The sequence below is a fragment of the Panthera uncia genome, chromosome X, assembly GCF_023721935.1.
Source record: "Panthera uncia isolate 11264 chromosome X, Puncia_PCG_1.0, whole genome shotgun sequence".
Lineage (NCBI taxonomy): Eukaryota > Metazoa > Chordata > Mammalia > Carnivora > Felidae > Panthera > Panthera uncia.
The window spans coordinates 31,854,710-31,874,321 of NC_064817.1; the positions used below are offsets into that span (position 1 = coordinate 31,854,710).

Genomic DNA, 19,612 nt, shown 5'->3' on the forward strand with positions numbered 1-19,612 from the left:
GCTTGGTCTAGGGAAGGACAGCTGCCATGTAAAAAGTCTGACTACCCTGAGACCACCATAAGGGAGAAATCACACATGGGTGTTGGGGTCAGTAGCCCCAGGGGGGCTCCCAGCCAGCTGTTGACATCAAGTATCAGATATGTGAGTGTGTCGTCCTTAACATCCTACCTAGTCCAGCCTTCAGATCACTTTGGCCCCAGCTGCCATCTGACAGCAGCAGCATCAGAAACACAAAAATGAAAGCCTCCCAGTTAAGCCCAGTCAATCCAAAAAACTGTAAAAAGTAGCGATACGTTGTCTGAAGTCACTAAATTTGGGGATAGTTTGTTACTGAGCAACAGGTAACTGAAACATGAAGGAATGAGTGCACCTGTTGTATTTGGAGCTAATAAGCTCCACTTATATAGAAGGTTTCCTAGGAAATTCCAGTAATGTTCTTCCTACATTTTGTATGGTGGATCCTTCTCTTGTCGTCACATTCTCCCTGCTATTTTTTTTTAATTAAGCGAACTTTTCTGTTCATTTTGCATACATCTGTTGTAAAGACGGCAATGTTTTATGACATTCGGTAACAGAATTATTGGAAGAGGGCTGTCTGATTAAATAGAACCTACTGCAGTCTAAGAAGATGGCATCCATAATAAAGAGGCCACCATCATGTCCTTTACAGTGGCTTCAGGGGTAAATTCCACTCTAAGCCCATTAGTATCGCACTGATTCCCACTGAGTTGGAATATTGTCCAATTTTTCCATCCCAAGCATCTGCCCAGAATATAGTTTCTTTTTCCCAATTTCATTTTGACATAGAGCATCACCCCAGGCTGACTGAATGTTCTCCCCTGAGATAAGATGGTATATATTCCAATTTTTATTGTAGGCATTGCTTCTAAGATGTTTTATTTTTTATCTCATCCGTTAGACGTCCAAAATAAGTCTTACGGCTAAAATCATGGTGTTGGCAGGACTTCCTTCTGGAGGCTCCAGAAGAGAATCCATTTCCTTGTCTTTTCCAGCTTGTAGGGGCTACCTGCATTTCTTGGCTCATGGCCCCTTCCTCCATCTTCAAAGCCCATTTCTCCAACCTCTACTGCTATCATCACACCTTCTTTCCTGACTTTAACTCTGCTACCTCCCCCTGGTAAGGACCCTTGTGATTACATTGGGCCCATCTGGATGATCCAGGACAATCTTCCCTTCTTAAGATCCTTAGTCACATCCATAAAGGTTCTCATGACTAGTACATGAGCGTCTTTGGGGCTGTTATTCAACCTGTCAAAGGTACCTAAGCTAGATTAGGAGTCAGGCATTTAAGCAGATGCCTGTGGATACTTAGAGGAGTTAGGTGAACAGGTAAGGATAGGGTATTCCAGGCACAGAGGCTTTTAAGTAGAAAGATCTGGAGGTGAAGAGGCCACAGCTGTTTTAGAGGAATCAAGTGCTGAATGTAGTTAGATGGTAAATACATGAGAGAGGGGTAGGCAAGAGCCAGATAATAAAGGGTTTTTAAAACCATATTAAACAATTTGAACTTCTAAGAGCAAAGGGAAAACACTGAAGGATTTTAAGCATGGGAGCAACACTGGTCAAATTTGTGTTTTGGAGGAATCTGATGTAGGAGAGCAAGATGGAAGCAGGAAACTAATACTGAAAAGCCAGGGTGGTATCACCCAATGTGCAATAAAATTCATTATTGACCATCAAAACCAGCGCATCTACCCAGCTTCCCTGTTGCTGGCAATGTCACCTGTACTCTTTTAAGATAAAATTCTTAAAATTATTTTTGGCTTCTCTTTTTTCCTTCTAACCCCACTCAGCCACCACACCTTCCTGCTTCTTGAATGTTTTAAATATATAAAACATATGACTGTATGAATGTGTCTCAAATAATAAACAATATGGAAATAAATTTCATTTTTTCTCTAACCCCTGACAACCTAGCTACCATCCCTATAGGCAACATGATTCGTAGGTCTGTATGTATTATTCTATGCCTTTTCCTATGTCTTTGTGTATATTATAAATATGCATATATCAATGTCATTGCATTAGACACATATGCATTTGAAATCATAAATATAATCCCTATTTTGACTAGCAATGTAGTTTAGATATTCCCATGTTGGTACATATTTTTAAATATTTTCCTTTAATATGGAACCGCAGTATTGCTGTAACATGAGGCTATTTCAGAATTTTCACTGCGGATAATCAGGCTACAATGAATAGCTATTCATTATCCTCACATATACACACAGTTATTAATTTTTCTGTAAGATAGATTCTTGGGGTGCCTGGGTGACTCAGTTAAGCATCAGACTCTTGATTTCAGCTCAGGTCATGATCTCACAGTCTTGAGATCAAGCCCTGCATCAGCCCCCATGCTGGGCATGGAGCCTGCTTCAGATTCTCTCTCTCCCTCTCTGTCTGCCCCTCCCCTGCTCACATGTGCGCATGCGTGTGCTTGCTCACTCTCAAAAAAAAAAAAAAAAAAGATGGATTCTTAAAAGTGGTCAAAAAATGCATGTCTTAATTTTTATTTTTTAAATTTTATTTATTTTTGTATGTCTTAATTTTTAAAACTTCATTGAGGTATGAATGACATACAAAAAACTGTACATAGTTCATGTACACAATTTAATGAGTTTGGAGATGAGCATACACCCATGCAGTTATCACCACAATCAGTGCCATACACATATCCATCACTTCCAAAAGTGTTCTCCCATCCTATGTATATATATATGAATGAAGGGTAAGGCACTTAGCAATTTTTTTCAGTGTATAACACAATGTTGTTAACTGGAGGCATTATGCTCTACAGTGGATCTCTGGGGATTACTCATCTAGAATAACTGAAACTTTCTACCCTTTGACCAATTTTGAAAGATTTAACTCATCCTCTAAGAAGGGTGACAAGAGATGTAAAGCCTCTGAGATTTTACCCTCCTTTCAAGCTACCAAGTAGGACTGTCATAGTTTTATGGATGGTGATTAAAGACCTCCCACTCCGGGGTCAGATGCCGTGGACTTGATTACTCAGAGCACAGAAAGTCTCATGAGCTTCGTGTTGGCATCGGTTGCCCTTGTCCTCGAGTGCCCAGGTGAAAATAGTGCATGCAGTGGACTTGTGTAACAGCTGAGGAACCCTGAACTTAGGGAACCCAAATTTTTTACAGTGAGCTTCCAGCAAATCTGCCCTCTGCCCTGGAGAGAGACTTTTGCTTTGTCGAACAGATCGTAAGCAAATCTGTCCTCGGCTCCAGAGACAGACACAGTGTCTTTCCTGGCTGGTCACCAAACAAACATCCTTGGAAGGACTCCCCAGAACAGAAGGGCAGCTAGTGCCTCTCCTCCCAAGACATGGTAGATATGGAAGAGAGCCACGGAGATTTCTCTCTCAGCTAGGGATTGAACGGATTTCTCCTTCCATCGGTGGGGCCTAAGCCTGCCCATTTCCACCCACTCTCATTAAACAATTGGATGATACACATTTTTGTATTTTACATTTTTATAACCTAATGGGAAAGCTAAAATGTTTTCTCCTTGTTATAATTTGCATTTATATAACTAGTGAGCTAACTGAGCCTCTCTTCATGTTTCTATGATTCGTTTCTGAATTGCCAATACTGTGAGTTGCCTATTCTTATTTGCACCTTATTTTATTGGTTCATTTTCTTGTATTTATCTCTTTAAAATTTTTTTAATCTTTATTTTTGAGAGAGAGAGAGAGCACAAGTGGGGGTGGGACAGAGAGAGAGGGACACACAGAATCCAAAGCAGGCTCCAGGTTCTGAGCTGTCAGCACAGAGCCCGACGCGGGGCTCGAAGTCACAAACTGGGAGATCATGACCTGAGCCGAAGTCAGACGCTTAACCGCCTGAGCCACCCAGGTGCCCCTTGTATTTATCTCTTTATATTTTCTAGATATGAATCCTTTTCCTGCATTATGTGGAACCATCACTTGTTTTCACTTTATTTGCAGTGGCTTCCTTTGTACTCTTATTTTAAGTTTATAAATGATCTATTCTCTGAAACTTTTTGGGGGGACAGTATAGAATTTTATATAGGTCTTGGTAGTTAAAAAGCATGTAGAGGAACTATCAAATAAGATTTAAGTCTATCTTCTCATTTTTCTTTAAAATCTTTCTCTTTTGAATTTATTTAGATTTTCTCCTTGCTGATTTCTCTTAGGATAGAAATAGTCTTCTAAAAGAAGTAGGATAAAAAGTCTTTGCTTTAGAAATACCAAAATACGTGATGCTGAGATAAGAACCAGTTAATGTCAGATATCTTTTTTCCAAACTGAGGGTTCTGTGAAAGTTCACAATTAACATTAGAATATTAAAGACTCTGAGAAGTTCTGTAGAAGAAAAATAATTTGATTTAACTCAATATGGAAAAATTTTCGTTGGACTGAAGAACTTTTAAAAAAATTCCATAGAATATCTCATGACATCTTATGGGATGCTATTGCTTCCATGGAGGCATTGAGAGGCAGTCACATGTCACATTAGAAGCAGGGTCCCTGAAACCACAGTGCTCTGAATTACTACCTGAGCATGTTAATTAACTTCTCTAGGCCTCAGCTTTCTCATCTATAAAATGGGGGTATTAGGATTTATTTTGCAGGGGAGTTATAAGGATTAGTTGAGTTCTATAAGTGTTAGCTATTCCTGTGTAACATTCTGAGGATGCCACTCTTGGAGCATCACTATAAAGCTGGTAATATTTTCAATTGGCCTCCCTAATAATGTTCAGAGAATCAATACATTGTGAAATTTAAAAAAATTCAATTATATTCCCATTGAATGTTGCACACAGTTGTCTATGTAAGAATAAACTGCTGTACTGAAAATAATGCTTATAATTTCACACTATCTGCCTTTGAGTCTATCATAGTGAAAGAACGATTTATTTCACTCCCCACGGCATGTTTATCTCCATGGTCATTCTCACCATTTGACAGTCATGTGGATTCTTGCCTGCTTGTCTATTTGAAAGACACTCCCAAGTGAATTTTGCAAATGCTGTTTCGCCTGTATCCTGAGCATTTCTAAGTCTGCCAGAAATCTTCCTAACCGTTGTGCTGTCACACAGTGACAGAAAAACAGGAAATTGATTTTATTTTTATTAATTTCATCCTAAGGGCACTGCCAGAAGTAGTTCACTTCTAAAGCTGCATTTCAAGTACTCCTTAATAAGATATGTTTAGGTCTTTCCTTTGACAAAAATATCAACCTGCATGATTTTTAAGTGTGTTACTCAAAAAATATGCTTTTTAAAAAAATACATACGTATCTTGGTGACGCTGTGAGAATTTTTTATTATTGCGTCTTTTGTGGTGCTCAGCAGTTAATGATCTGTCCCAATCTGTCTATGCTGAAAGGCAGCAGAACGACTTAGGAACAATTCTGCCATCTTTTTGAACAGTTTTGCAGTTTGTCAAGGCTGCTAGCCAAAGAGGGGAAAATCTACATCTAAAATGTTGACGTAGAGAGATATGTTAAAGTGAAAGTATTGAAGAATTAAATAAAAATGGATTTCTTCTCCAAATCTGACTAGTGTTTTCACAGCACATTTAACGAAAAGAAAGAGGATCGACTCTAGATAAAATGCTCTTAGGGTTATTTTTACTTCTTTTTTCTTACCTAAGTAAAGGGTGTAGAGGGTACAAGATTCTCCAGGAGGGTCTTTGAACTAGCTAAAAAGAGGCATCAAGAAATTGTACAAATTTAGGTGAATTCATCCCACGCCAACTGCTCGTCCTCCAAAGGCTCGTACATTTTTTTTTTTTTTTGGTTGGTGTACAGAGAACAGATGAAACGTAGGTTCAGACTAAACACAGAGGGTTCCATTGGCAGGACCAGGACATCCACTCCTTAAAAAGGAGAGCTCTATGGGAAGCCAGTCCACAATCAGAAGTGTCCAGGAAGAAGTGAAATTCAAGCAAGAGGATATTTCCCTTTGGTTGTATGATTTGAGTGGGTGTCTGTGTGTGTGTGTGTGTGTGTGTGTGCACGCGCGTGTGCGTGTGTTTATTGAAATTCTAGTTAACATACAGTGTGATATTAGTTTCAGGTGCACAATGTAGTGACTCAACACTTCAATACATCACCCTATGCTCATCACCACAAGCGCACTCCTTGATCCTCATCGTCTATTTAACCCATGACCCCACCCACCTCTTCCTCTGGTAACCATCAGTTCTACAGTTGAGTGATTAATGTCATGAAATTTGCCACACTGACGCCCCATCCTGCAACATGGAGCATGCGCTGCAGGGAGTAAATGGGTTATTTTCATTTTGAGGCCCGAGTGATTCTCCTGTGCTCAGAACCTGGATGGGCATCGTCGGCCTCTAGCTCCTTAGATCTCCTTTGTCTATGCCCAGGCTCACTTTCTCCTCTGCCCCATATTTCTCCAGGACTGTCACCAGTTAGATTCCATCCTATTAAATGCACAGTCCAGTCCTGCTGCCTGGAGGACACACACTGATTTTCTTAGTAAAGTTTTGGCTACTTCTTAACTATCTCTTTGGCCACTCATTTATAAATCAGCTCTGTCAGTCCTGGTACAAATGAGAAAAAATCCAATTAGGGCTAATTTTGTTAATTAAAATCTTACAGGGAAATTTTATTTCTTTTATATCCTTGTCTGATTTCCCATCTTCTGTGTCACCTTCAGATGCTCCGCCACGGTGTCACTGCCCTCCCTCTTTTTATTCTCTTCACTGGGCAGAGCCATGGACCTTTAGAGGGCAGGTCTGCATTTGCAACCCGAGGCAAGGATAACCATAAGCTTCAAATCAAACATTTTTGTGGCTCCCAACCCCTTGGATAATCTCTAAATACAATTCTATGGAACATTCACATATGACTTTCTAAATCTGACATTTCGAATATAAATATGTCCTAAGTGAACCAGGCTATAATTATAGCATATTCATTCATTGAGTTACCAAGTGGTTTTTCCATTTCAGTGTGAAACCAGATGAACCACACAAGGGGTGGAAAAACCAGTTCCGCTCTTTATCTGAGGAGACCACAGTGGACGGTGATGCAAAAACCAAACCATTAACCTTTCTGAAGAGCCCTTTTTGCTCTAACCTTGTGGCTTTCTGTTCTTGTCAGCCTTGGGGCTCTCTGATCCCTGCTGCCTCTAGGACTTTGGAGATGGGAGAAAAGGCCTGGAGTCAATCTGCAAAGTCTGTGCTGACCAGGGCAGTTTTCTCAGAGGGGGCTAGCTCTTGACCTATAGGAAGAGGTTCTGTTCTGAGTCATTTCAGCAAAGTTATGGTTTGGTGTATACTGTATAAAACAGACACCTAGGGACTTTGAAAAGTTAGGCTCTGGACAAGATCCTGTCCTTTCATATCACCTGAGATTTTGATGTCGGCCTAAACTTAGGGCAACTGGGAGGCCCCAAAGCAGCCTTTGAGTAGGTATCTAATTATGCTTGGAAACTGGCTATAACCAAGCAAGCCAAGCGTAACTTGCACGTAGACTGTAGTCCGTAGACCTGGGAAGGAAGCTGAGGGACAAGGTCATGGGATGAGGCCACATCACAAAACCAGATAGATCACTCTAAGAGTCCTCATTCGTAAGGGGATGTACAGAGAGAATCCGGGTACCAAGCCAATGAAAGAATGTGCTCAAGAATTAGGGTGAGGAACGCAGCCTGGCGTGCTTCTTATGTTGACGTGGGGTAGTTTTGTAACATCTGTTTCACAGTATGTAATACACACCTGGAATAATTCACAAATCTGTACATCATGAGATATAAACACTCATCTTGAGAATAAAACATTATCCAATATGGTTGAAGTTCCTGTGTTCTCTTTGATTGGATCTCTGAATTCCCCATGAAATCCCTTATATTTATACTACAACTGTATATATTCCTAAATTAGATATAATGTTGTAACAAATTGTTTCCTTCACACATATGGCATCATTCTGCATGAATTCTTCTGTAACTTGATTTTTTTCCATTCAGTGCTATGTTTGTGAGAAACATTCCAGTTGATACACATAGCACCGATTTATATTTGTCTTGACAGCAGTGCTCTTTGCACAGTGGTCCTAGTTGGGGGAAGAAGGGAAGGAATAGGAGGGAACCATTTAATGGACAGTCCAGTCTGTGCACTTAGTGTCCCCCAATCGTGACCCCGTTCACCCATGGGTCAGCCACAAGGGTGGTAACAGCACTGGCTGGCAAAGGAAATTAATTATAATGGAAGAAACTGAATTTGCACAAAGAACCTGGAATCAAGGAAATATAAATTATATTTCATGGTAATAAAACACATAGTAATTATTTAATGGTTGCATGTTGATTTTTTTTTTTTTTTGAGTAAAGTAGATCACTGTTTCAAAACTTAGACACTATGCGCTATGGGAACATGGCCTAATTAATTCTAAATAATTTTTCTCTCCTTTGCTTTCTCTTTCTTCCCTGTGTGTTCTGTATTCTACCCCAGGTCATCTGATTCCTGCTTTGTAGCATTCTGAAGGATTGACCTTCTTGGAATGTAATCCCAGTGGCGTCTCTTTTCTGTGTAGCCCACTCTGCCATCAAACAGCCGAGTGACTCCGGGTTGATCAGGGGCGCCTCAAGAATCGCGGATATCACTTCACCTGGAAGATTCACCCACTGCTACTCAGAGCTGTTTCTGAAATACCATGTCTAAGAACTCGGAGTTTATCAATCTGTCATTTTTGTTAGATCATGAGAAGGAAATGATCCTGGGAGTCCTAAAGAGAGATGAATATTTGAAAAAAGTGGAGGACAAGAGAATAAGGTAATATTCTTTTCTCTTTTCTGCCCTTCCCGACTGCTGTCTGTTGGAAGCAAGCTAGATTAGAAATTGGGCAACTGCGACCCTACTGGAGACAAATGTTGGTCAGTGCCTTTGTGGGTTCCCAGCAGTAACCCACATATTAGAAAACATCTTTGATATTTTATCACTTAGCTGGATTGAAGGATGTAATTGAGCAAATAATATAGTGTTTTTTTCAAAAAAATTTCATGTTTATTTATTTATTTTTTGAGAGAGAGAGAAACACAGAGCACGAGCGGCAGTGGGGAGGGCAGCGAGAGGGGAAGACACAGAATCTGAAGCAGGCTCCAGGCTCTGAGCAGTCAGCACAGAGCCTGATGCTGGGCTTGAACTCACGAACCATGGGACCATGACCTGAGCTGAAGTCAGATGCTTAACCGACTGAGCCACCTAGGTGCCCCAGGGATAATACAGTGTTGATGAGAATGCCCATTCACTAATACCATCATAAGTAGTAGTTAAGTGGAAGGACTGCCAAGGTTTGAATTCCAGCTCCTGGATGTATTAGTTGTGTGACCTTGAGCAAGTTACTCAATTTTTCTGTGCCTTGGTTTCCTCATCCATAAAAGAAAGATAATAAAAGTGCCCACCTCAGAGCATCATTGCAAGGATTAAGGAAGATAATACATGTACAGTGCCTGGTACCTAAGTTCACAATTATTTATTTATAATGCCTTTCTCAGGTCAGTCTTTCTGGGAATTTGTTCCCACCATAGCTGAGAAAAGAAGAAGAGGATCTGGAGAGTGAAAAATTCTCATTTTACCCCAGAAGTTGCCTGAATTTTTAAGAATAAGTCTCTAGGGGTGCCTAGATGGCTCTGTCACTTGAGCGTCTGACTCTTGATTTTGACTTAGGTCATGATCCTAGGGTTGTGGGATCGAGCCCTCCATCAGGCTCTGCCCACCCTGAGCATGGAAACAGCTTAAGATTTTCTTTCTCTGTCCCTCTGCCCCTCTCCCCTGCTCGCATGCTCTCTTTCTCCCTCTCAAATAAAATTTAAAAAATAATACGTCTCTGTATGAGTAACATGGAGAAATATGGGCACAGTTGAGTTTCACATCAATTGTAGGCAAGGTTGATATTTAGCTGGATCCCCAAACATGACCTTCCCTATGTTTCAGCTAGCATCCATTCTGATTGGTTGCATCTTCTGTTCTCAATGGTCACAGCCTTGTTCTGATTGGTTGTCACATACATTAGGATTGGTTGCAGCCTGTACTGTGCTGCTTGTGAAACATATTTAGATATTACATCTCACCCTGATGAGAGGAGCAGAAATAAACACAGTTCCCTTCTCAATGACCACCTACTGTGCAACATATAGATTTTGTGTTTTATGTGTCTCTCCAGACTGCAGTTATTCTGACCACAATGCTGTGAAACTAGATGTCAACCACAAGAAAAAATCTGGAAAGACCACAAAAACTTAAGTTTATTCTCCTTTTTTTTACTCAGGAGAAAACTTGTCATAAGATTATCTTTATATATTGCAAAAGTATTCAATGTGCCTAAAGGAACCAGGATCCTAGAATTGGAAATACATTGAAATATTCTTGATTGATGCTTACTTCATAGTTAAGAGCCCAGAATTTTTATTTTCATCATTAATAGGATTCAACCAATCTTAAAGAAATAAAGGCTTTCATGAAAATTATTGCAATTTTTCTATGCCTAGAATTCAGGTTAGTGCAGTTAATGATTTTTAAAGAAATCAGAAATTATGTTTCTGGCATTTGTATTCCAGTCACGAAAACTGACTAAATTTTCTATTCTGCAAAAAGTTAAATTGTTTACGGGAGGTGAGGTACTAGCTAGTAACTGATAACATGCTGTGGGGAATTAAAAATCACTCTATTCAGGAAAACACAAAATATTTTTTTTCTTTCTTTTTTTAAGTTTTATTTATTTATTTTGAGAAAGAGACAGACAGTGGGCAAGCAGAGGAGGGGCAGAGAGAGAGTCTCAAGCAGGCTCTGTGCTGCGAGAACAGAGCCTGACACGGCTCAAACTCACGAACTGTGAGATCACGACCTGAGCCAAAATCAAAAGTTGGACACTTAACCCACTGAGCTGCCCAGGCACCCCAGGAAAACCCAATTTAATAACCAGATCCTCACAAACACTGAAGTACAATGAATAGGGATTTGTTCAGAATATTTGCTTCTGTCATTCACAATATCTTTTCCTAATAATCTGTTTTACTCTGTTTTCCTTGTTTTCTTTCTTCCCTTGCCTTTTTTCCTTACTCTTTATAAAGAAATGTAGGCAAATGTGTAACATACAACAGAGCTATTGAGAATAAAGTTGTTGATTTCCTGGCCCTTCAAACTTGTTTCTGGAAAGCAGAAGAAAGGCTTTAATAGATCTAAGAGATACTTTTATAGAAAATAGATATTTTTAAAGCTACTATATCTTGTTCCCTTCTTTAATAGCAGCAGTGGCTAATATTTTGTTGAGTTATTTTCTGCACTAACTGTATTAGATATGTTGTCTCATTTTGTCCTGAGCTACCAAGGTAGCTGGCTCAAGCCAGATGACTCAGGCTCTGCTACTCTTTTGTTTTTAATGAGAGAGAGAGAGAGAGACAAAGTGGGAGTGGGGCAGAGGGGGGAAAGAGAGAGACAGACAGACAGACAGAGAGAGAGAGAGAGAGAGAGAATGAATCCCAAGCAGGCTTCATGCTCAGTGTGGAGCCTGACACAGGGCTCGATCCCACAACCCTGGGATCATTACCTAAGCCGAAATCAAGAGTCCGACGCTCAACCAACGCTCAGCCAGGTGCCCCTGGCTCTGCCACTCTTAACAGCTTTGTGTATTGAGAAGCTACACTGAAGTGAGTGGCATGGTATTTACAGTGTGTGTTGTTGAATCACATATCCACATTTATTGACTGAAATCTTCGTTAAGCCATGAAATCTTTGTGTCACTTTAGATAGGTGTGTTCCATGAATAAATCGCTCATTTGGCGAAACAGAGATAATAATAACATTAGGTACCTCATGAGGTTGTTGTAGGGATTAAATAAGCTGATATCATCAAGAGTTTAGAAGAATGCTGGCATACAGTAAGTACTTACTAATTGCTGGCATTAATCATTAGCCCTATTGTTGGTATGTGTTGTAGTGAACACTGTCAGTGCTCCACTGAGATCCATTAGGGTCTCTTGTTGGATCCATGCTCTTATCTTCCAGTTTCCACATGCTTTACTGCTAAGGATGGTCTCTATTACCTTCTTTAGAGGCCTACTTTGAGTGGCCAGAGTTTCTCCTAGGACTAGAGAGCCACCAGTGCCAGGTAACCTTGAGTTTATGTCCCTACTGGGCATCCCCAAGCCAATGGCTTTGCAATGCAATTTCTGCCTCACAGCTTCCTGTGGAATCATACTGCTGTCACCCAAAGACCACAACCTTACTTGGCCCCTCTCTGCTTATCGCTCCTGCCTTCCCTATTCCCTTACAGGTTCCTCCCAAGAGGACTCTGTAAATCACTTGCACACAAATCTACTTCTCAGATTAGCTTTTGGAGAACCCAACCAGGAGATTTGCCAGATGGAACAGGGAACTTTGTTCTTTTTCCTTGTTATCCTCTAAAATCATCAACATAAGGAATTGATGGTGTAATCAATTTCGTTACAACAGTAAACATTTGTACTAGCTGTTGCAATAATTGTTTTCACCATGCCACAGAGGTGTAAGTTGATATTTTGTTGGCATCTACAGGGAAGCATAATTAATTATGAATAAGATAGAAATTGAAGGACTCGTTCCACAGAAGAGGTAACACTTGAGCTTGCCCTTGACATGTGAAAAAGATTTGGCATTGGCAAATATATATCAACCGCATTTTAGCTGTTGACTATGAACCGCAAAATTGCCTTCAGATTCTGCTAATCGGTTTCAGAAGGAAACGGAAGCCAAAGAAAATTTTTAACAATTATGATGGTTACAGAGAAGTAACTAATATGGAAAGTTAGTAAATTGGACTTTTGAAAGCAGTGGATTTATTGTTTCTTTCTGTGTTTACTTGTTTAAGTAGGTTATTCTTAAAGAAAAGAGAAAAATGGAAGAATGTAAAAATTGTGTTGAATCAATGCATTAGGACTGATGCTCAACTTTGCTCTATGGTACACATAGCCACTCAAGTGTAGCATTAATTAAAATGGGATTTGGTGCTCCTGAAGGTGCTCTGAACCCAGAAGGCACATGGAAAGCCTGATAATTATCTCCAGTCATGAATTATAGGCTGCGAAGAGGGGTCTACCTACTAACAGAGCATTTTAGGTTCACCCAAGGGGCTTAAATGTATTAATTTTCCTTCAGACCAAGCAGAAAGAAATGGTAGGAGATATCTAGAACCAGGTTTCAACTACTACAGAATAAGAATATTTTTAATGTTCTCTTTGAAGAACAAATCACGTGGTTTTAGTGATGGCTTTAATGCAGTGAAGACAGAGGGCAGAAGTGATGCTAATAAAATTGAGTTATCAACAGTGAATGCAAATGGAAAAAAAATATAGTTTGGAAGCACACAATAAAGACCTTTGCTGACATTTTGTACCTTAAGTTTTTCTAATTTTGGAAGAACTCACTCTAACGTAAAAGATGAGATGGTTCATGGTATCTACTCTAAAAAAATCTCGTTGACAAAAATCTTACTCTGCTTGATCTTCTATGCGTAAAAACAAACTGCTACATGTATAGGTTGTGGTATTGGCCTATATAAGAAATCTTCAATTTGTAAGCGACTCTTCATTTCAGCAGTTCATTTGGGCTTTATCTTTACCAAGAAGATTTCATTTCCATTTGGCCACAATACATGAAAACATATCTGGACTTAATGTTCTCTTTGGCACCTATTCTTGGGCTTGTCTCAGTCATGAACTCTGTTGGTTGCCTTACATCCCCCTTTTGTTCTTTTCTTCTTCCCTATCCAAATCTTGATTTTGCTCAGCTCCAGCAGTGGATTTTTTTTTAAAAAATACTCATCCCTTGACTAATATTCCTCTAGCAACTCTCATTGGTCTTGAGGTAGACATGAGACCAAAGATGACCCACTCAAACATGTAGCCCATATTTACAGAAGGTTCTCTTTCCCACTCGACATATTCAATGCGACCTGTTGTCATTGTTGCTCTTGAGAATGAAAGCCAGCACAGTGATGAAGCTGAACCAAAAGAATGACAGAAAATTGTCGTTAGTATCCTGATATACTTGAACCTGCCATACCTTTGGGCTTCTTCTTTAAGCAATATAATAGATTTCCATGTTATTTACAGCAGTTTGAATCTGGCTTTCTGTTACATGCAACCCAAAGCATCCTGTAATCTCTAAGAGTCAGAAGTAATCAACATTTGTTGAAAACCTTCTATAGGCCAAATGCTATATATGTAGTATCGGAATAATAAAGGTGAGCAGAGACACAATATTAATGTTTGTTGGGTCCATAAACATAAAGAAGTTTGCAGTGATGGATCAGACTATACATGGCATAGACCAGAGGTCAGCAATTTTTTTTTTCTGAAAAGGGCCAGATAGTAAATACTTTAGGCTCTACAGGGTATATGTTCTGTATTACGATTATGTTAGCCTGCTTTTGTAGTATGAAAGCAGCGATAGACAACATGTAAACAGACGCGTATAGCTATGTTCCAATAAAACTTTACTTACAAAAACACGTGGTGGGCTGGATTTGGCCCAAGGGCTATAATTTGCTGACGTTTAGTGTTGAAAACAATGCCTTGGTAGGTTCTCGCCTCAAGAATAGCTGTATACATCTAAAATCCTTGGTAAGCCATCTCAGTGAGCAGCAGGACATTTATAGTCTAAGAGAGAAAATGGTGTTAGACTAGAATCCATCAGCTATCAGAGACAGAGCATGGGCTTCTATCTGGGAGGCTAGATGATTTCACAGAGCCCTGCCATCTCCAGGAGATTTTTATGCCTCACTCGATCTGTAGTGGCTTATGTGCTGGAACAGCTTAAATGTTTCATTGCTTCTCTAGGAGAACAGTACAATGAATTTGGAGGTAGAGAAAATACCAAGAACTAGCCGAAGGTTCTGCAGAATTGTGAGGGACAGATTACGAATTCATTTTCCCAATGAGGTCAGAGCTATAAGTATCCTATTTACACATGGGGAAACTGAAATGCAAAGTTAAGTAACTTGTCCAAGGTCGCCCAGTTAGTAAGTGGCAGAACTGTGGTTTGTAGCCCTACCGTCTGGCCCCAGAGCTCACAGGCCACTCTTAGGTCACTTTTAACTTCTAGGGGATGTATCTGACCCTTCTGAGGACCAGGACAAAAAAGGAATGGTACACTATTCAAGACCTGCCTCACAAAGGAGAATGTGTTACTCAATTCAAAAATGTATCCCCACTTAATCCCCATGTCATCTGTGGGGTAGCTATTGTTCTGATGGGCTACAGCTGTGGCAACTGAAACTTGTTAAACAATTGGCCAAGCTGGTAAACATCAGAGACGAGGCGCTCACATTCCATGTTCCTTCCCTTTTCTCTGTGTTGTGTTGTTTATGCAATAAAGGCACCTCTTCAGACCCTATTGAGAGTCCACCCATTGCCTTACTCTTAGAGAAATGGAGCAAAACAGAAAACATTTCTTTAGCCTGGTATTTATGGACAGCTCCCTCACAATTCTCCTGACCTATGAGCTGTGTAACATTATCTCAAGTTACTATGACCTTTGTAGAAGCATCGCTTTTACACAGTGAAAACTGACAAGAGTTCCTCATGCTGTTCTAGTCCTTATGCTGACTGAAACCAAAGGGAAAGTGCATTATGCTTTGTTCCAAACAGTTGGCTCAGCTGACATGGGCCACTGAGCAAGCCAGAGTCTAGTGTCATCAAGAGACCACAGATCCCAGCCTGGAAATTGCCATTCATGTTATGGCTTTGTCTTTGTGCAGTTGGTTCCATCATTTTAGAGCAGGGTGGGGAAGGGAAGAGAAGGGAGAAACAGAAGGGGAAAGTGTATTCAAATTGGCTATTTGTAATCCTGCAGATAAGTTAAATATTCAGTTCAAATGGATTTGAATTGATTTCAAGAGTTACACATTCAGCCTGGAAGTGAGGGAGACCAGTAAGTGCCAAGTGGTAATATCCTCTTAATCCTCTACAAATATTTGATCTCTGGGGCTGTTCGTTTTTCCAAATCTTATCACTACCACTAGGAACAAAATTAGTTTGACCTTCTGAAAAGCCTGAAGACTCACTTGTCTCCATAAAACACCAAGAGAACTATAGGAGTGGACTTTTAGTTTGGTAAACGTTTTGTTTCAATCCTAATAGAATTGCCATGAAGCTTCTTAATGGATTAACAGAAACTCCCTGCCTGACCATACTGGCTCCCTAATAAAACCCAAACTCTTTGTGAGTCACAGAGAAATGAAAAAAGAAAATCCAGCTTTGCTTTAAGTGCGTTTGTTTATTTATTTATTTATTTATTTATTATTTTTTAGTTTTTAGTTTCTACAGATGTTTTATTCAGGCTTGGAGTGAGTTTGTTCTGATTAACAAGGTTTTTTTTTTTTTTTTCAATTAAGTACACATATTTTTTTTTCATTTTTTTATTTTTTATTTTTTTTCAATATATGAAGTTTATTGTCAAATTGGTTTCCATACAACACCCAGTGCTCATCCCGAGAAACTTAACAGAAACCCATGGGGGAGGGGAAGGAAAAAAAAAAAAAGAGGTTAGAGTGGAAGAGAGCCAAAGCATAAGAGACTCTTAAAAACTGAGAACAAACTGAGGGTTGTTGGGGGGTGGGAGGGAGGGGAGGGTGGGTGATGGGTATTGAGGAGGGCACCTTTTAAGCGCGTTTAAAACCTTGGAGATTTTCCTACCAAAGAACTTCAGAATTTCGATATATACGCATATTTAGGGAAACTAACTTCAGTTTTTATTCTGCATTCTCCTCCAAGTAATTCTTACTTGTAGGGCTCACCATGGGAAAGGGCCACAAATACCTGGTATTTGGGGACATTTCCAACGTTGGATTCTCCAAATAAATAAATATATTTGCCAGACCATATTTTTTTTTGTTTGAAATAATGTGGTCACCATAGTAATAAGTAAAACTGTCACATATGTAGAATGTGTGTATATACTATGTATGTGTATCTCTCTTTCTGTGTGTGTGTGTGTCTCTCTCATCTTTGACTCCTCTCCAAATTCCTCTTTTTGTACCCCTTTTCCCATCTAATGTACTGCTCTAGCCAGAATTGGTGTAAAGGACATGCCCCCATGCAGCATGGGTTAATTTGCACTCACATCCAGGAAACTACCATTCCTTTTTATTGTAGGTTGAAGAAACAAAGATCTCTAAAGCCCATGTTGCCCAAAGGTAGGTCAGTTCATTAGGGAAAATCGAATTAAATAAATGCCAACTGAATTCCTGAGAAAATAGGCATTTTATTTCTTTTCTTTTTTTTTTTTTCATTCCACATCTTTTTAATAAACATAAACAGAAAAATAGAAAATATAAAAAGCACCAAATGCAAATTATAGGACTGAAAAATACAAGTGAAAACTTCACTAACAAAAATGTCACTTCTTTTTTTTTTCAATTTTTTTTTAACGTTTATTTATTTTTGAGATAGAGACAGAGCATGAACGGGGGAGGGTCAGAGAGAGAGGGAGACAAAGAATCTGAAACAGGCTCCAGGCTCTGAGGGTCAGCACAGAGCCCAACGTGGGGCTCGAACTCACGGACCGCGAGATCATGACCTGAGCCGAAGTCGGAAGCTTAACTGACTGAGCCACCCAGGCGCCCCAACTTCTAATATTTTAGATTTCAGGCATATGACCATTTTATGTCAATAGTTTATGTAAATGTTTATATCTTAATAGAAATTAGGGCTTAATTTATATAAGTCTATAATAATATTAGGCTGACATGCATTTACTAATTTTTCTAATCATTATTTCATTGCAGAGAAATTGTCACTGGTAAACATTCAATGCAAATGTTTAAAATTAATGAAACTTTTATACAGTAAGGGATTTTTCAAGTGTTTAAACTCACTAGGATCTGTAAAGGGCATAAGTGTGTACAATATTTTTTATATCATAAATCCTCAATCCAGTGATGGAAATATTTAATATCTTCTGATACATTTTTCATTACAGAAGTAATGTATTCATTATAAAAAAATTAGAAAATACATATAATTTGAACTTTAAAACCTTACTTCTCCTCTTCCCAGAGATAGTTTCCTCTTGTTGAATTTCCTTCCTGTCACTTTGCTGCATATACATTTAATTTTCATATAGTTGAAACCATATTATATATATAATTTTTATCCTCTATATTTGCTTGATATTATTTAATGCACATTTATCATCTCACTTAAAAATTCTCTGGAAGCATTTTTATTGTCTGGATAAGATTTCATAACATGGATGTGCAATATTTTGTTCAATTTCCATGAAAACCCTTATTTGCAAGTCTTCTGTCTTAATTTTTTTATTATATTCTAATTCATATTTTGATTTATATTTCTTTTAAATTGAAAAGTTGTTTTCTAAAAATATGTCAGTTTCCTCTTTACTAAACTATTACATTGTACCACTGCCTTCATCAAAATTGTTGCTATAAATCTCTACTAATATGACAGTGTCCTATGTTAATTTGCACTTATGTGTTTATTGGTATTTATAGGATTTCAAGCCATTTGTATTTCCTCTTGTGAATTTTTTATTCACATTGTCCATTTACTATCAGGTGTTAGTGTTGTAGACTATATATTTGTTTGAATTCTTTTTGTCATATTTGGGAGATACATTTCCAAGATTGCACAGAAATTCATTGAGTACTTATATGCAAGGCATAGGATATGGACATGAATTAGTTTCTAATTTAACAGAAGCAAAATTATATTTTATTGGATTGTGCAGTCTCCACTTTCACAGTGACTTGAGCCAAATTGATACATTCTTTGTGTAAAATATAAATAATTTACAACTTTGACAGATGCTATATGCATTTATATTTTACAACCAGGATTTGCATTCTCCCCTAGTTCTGTAATAGTATCCATACTATTTGTAGGTGTACAAATTAGGGTAAGTTTAACTCTGAGTGTCATAAAACCAGAATAATAGTAGCTTAAAAAAGCGAGGTTTATTTATTTTTTATTTTTTATTTTTGCCTTGGTAAAGTCATGAGGAAAACAATCCAGGACTGGTAATGGTGACTCCATGCTCATCAGAGGCCCGGGGTCCTTCTAACTGGTTGCTCTGCTATCTTCAACATGGGCTAACATCTGTTAAAGTAAACTTAAAAAGTTATTCTGACACTTATGAAAATGGTAAGGAAGACTTTTTATTCAGGACTAAAATACATTTTAACTCTTTCACACAAAAAATTAAAAACAAAAGATTATGTTATTTTGATAGGGATTGCATTGAATGTGTAGATGGCTTTGGGTAGTATAGACATTGTAATGTTGAAAAAGAAAACCAAAGCTGGAGGCAACACAATTCCAGACTTCAAGCTGTATTACAAAGCTGCCGTCATCAAGACAGTATTGGTACTGGCACAAAACAGATCGATGGAACAGAATAGAGAACCCAGAAATGGGCCCACAAATATATGGCCAACTAATCTTTGACTAAGCAGGAAAGAATATCCAATGGAAAAAGACCATCTCTTGAGATGGTGCTGGGAAAATTGGACAATGACATGCAGAAGAATGAACCTAGACCACTTTTTTACACCATACACAAAAACAAATTCAAAATGGATGAGAGACCTAA

At 38.8% G+C, this 19,612-nt stretch overlaps 1 protein-coding gene across 2 annotated transcripts in view; it reads left to right on the forward strand.

Annotated features, from left to right (window-relative positions):
* The first annotated feature begins 8,483 nt into the window (after nucleotides 1–8,483).
* Nucleotides 8,484–19,612, forward strand: part of SYTL5 (synaptotagmin like 5) — a 107,975-nt gene continuing 96,846 nt past the window's right edge. For both annotated transcript variants that reach the window (XM_049643685.1, XM_049643686.1), the window contains exon 1: nucleotides 8,484–8,800. In XM_049643685.1, coding sequence (XP_049499642.1) covers nucleotides 8,682–8,800 — 119 coding nt within the window. In that variant the 5' untranslated portion in view covers nucleotides 8,484–8,681. The remainder of the gene's footprint in view (nucleotides 8,801–19,612) is intronic.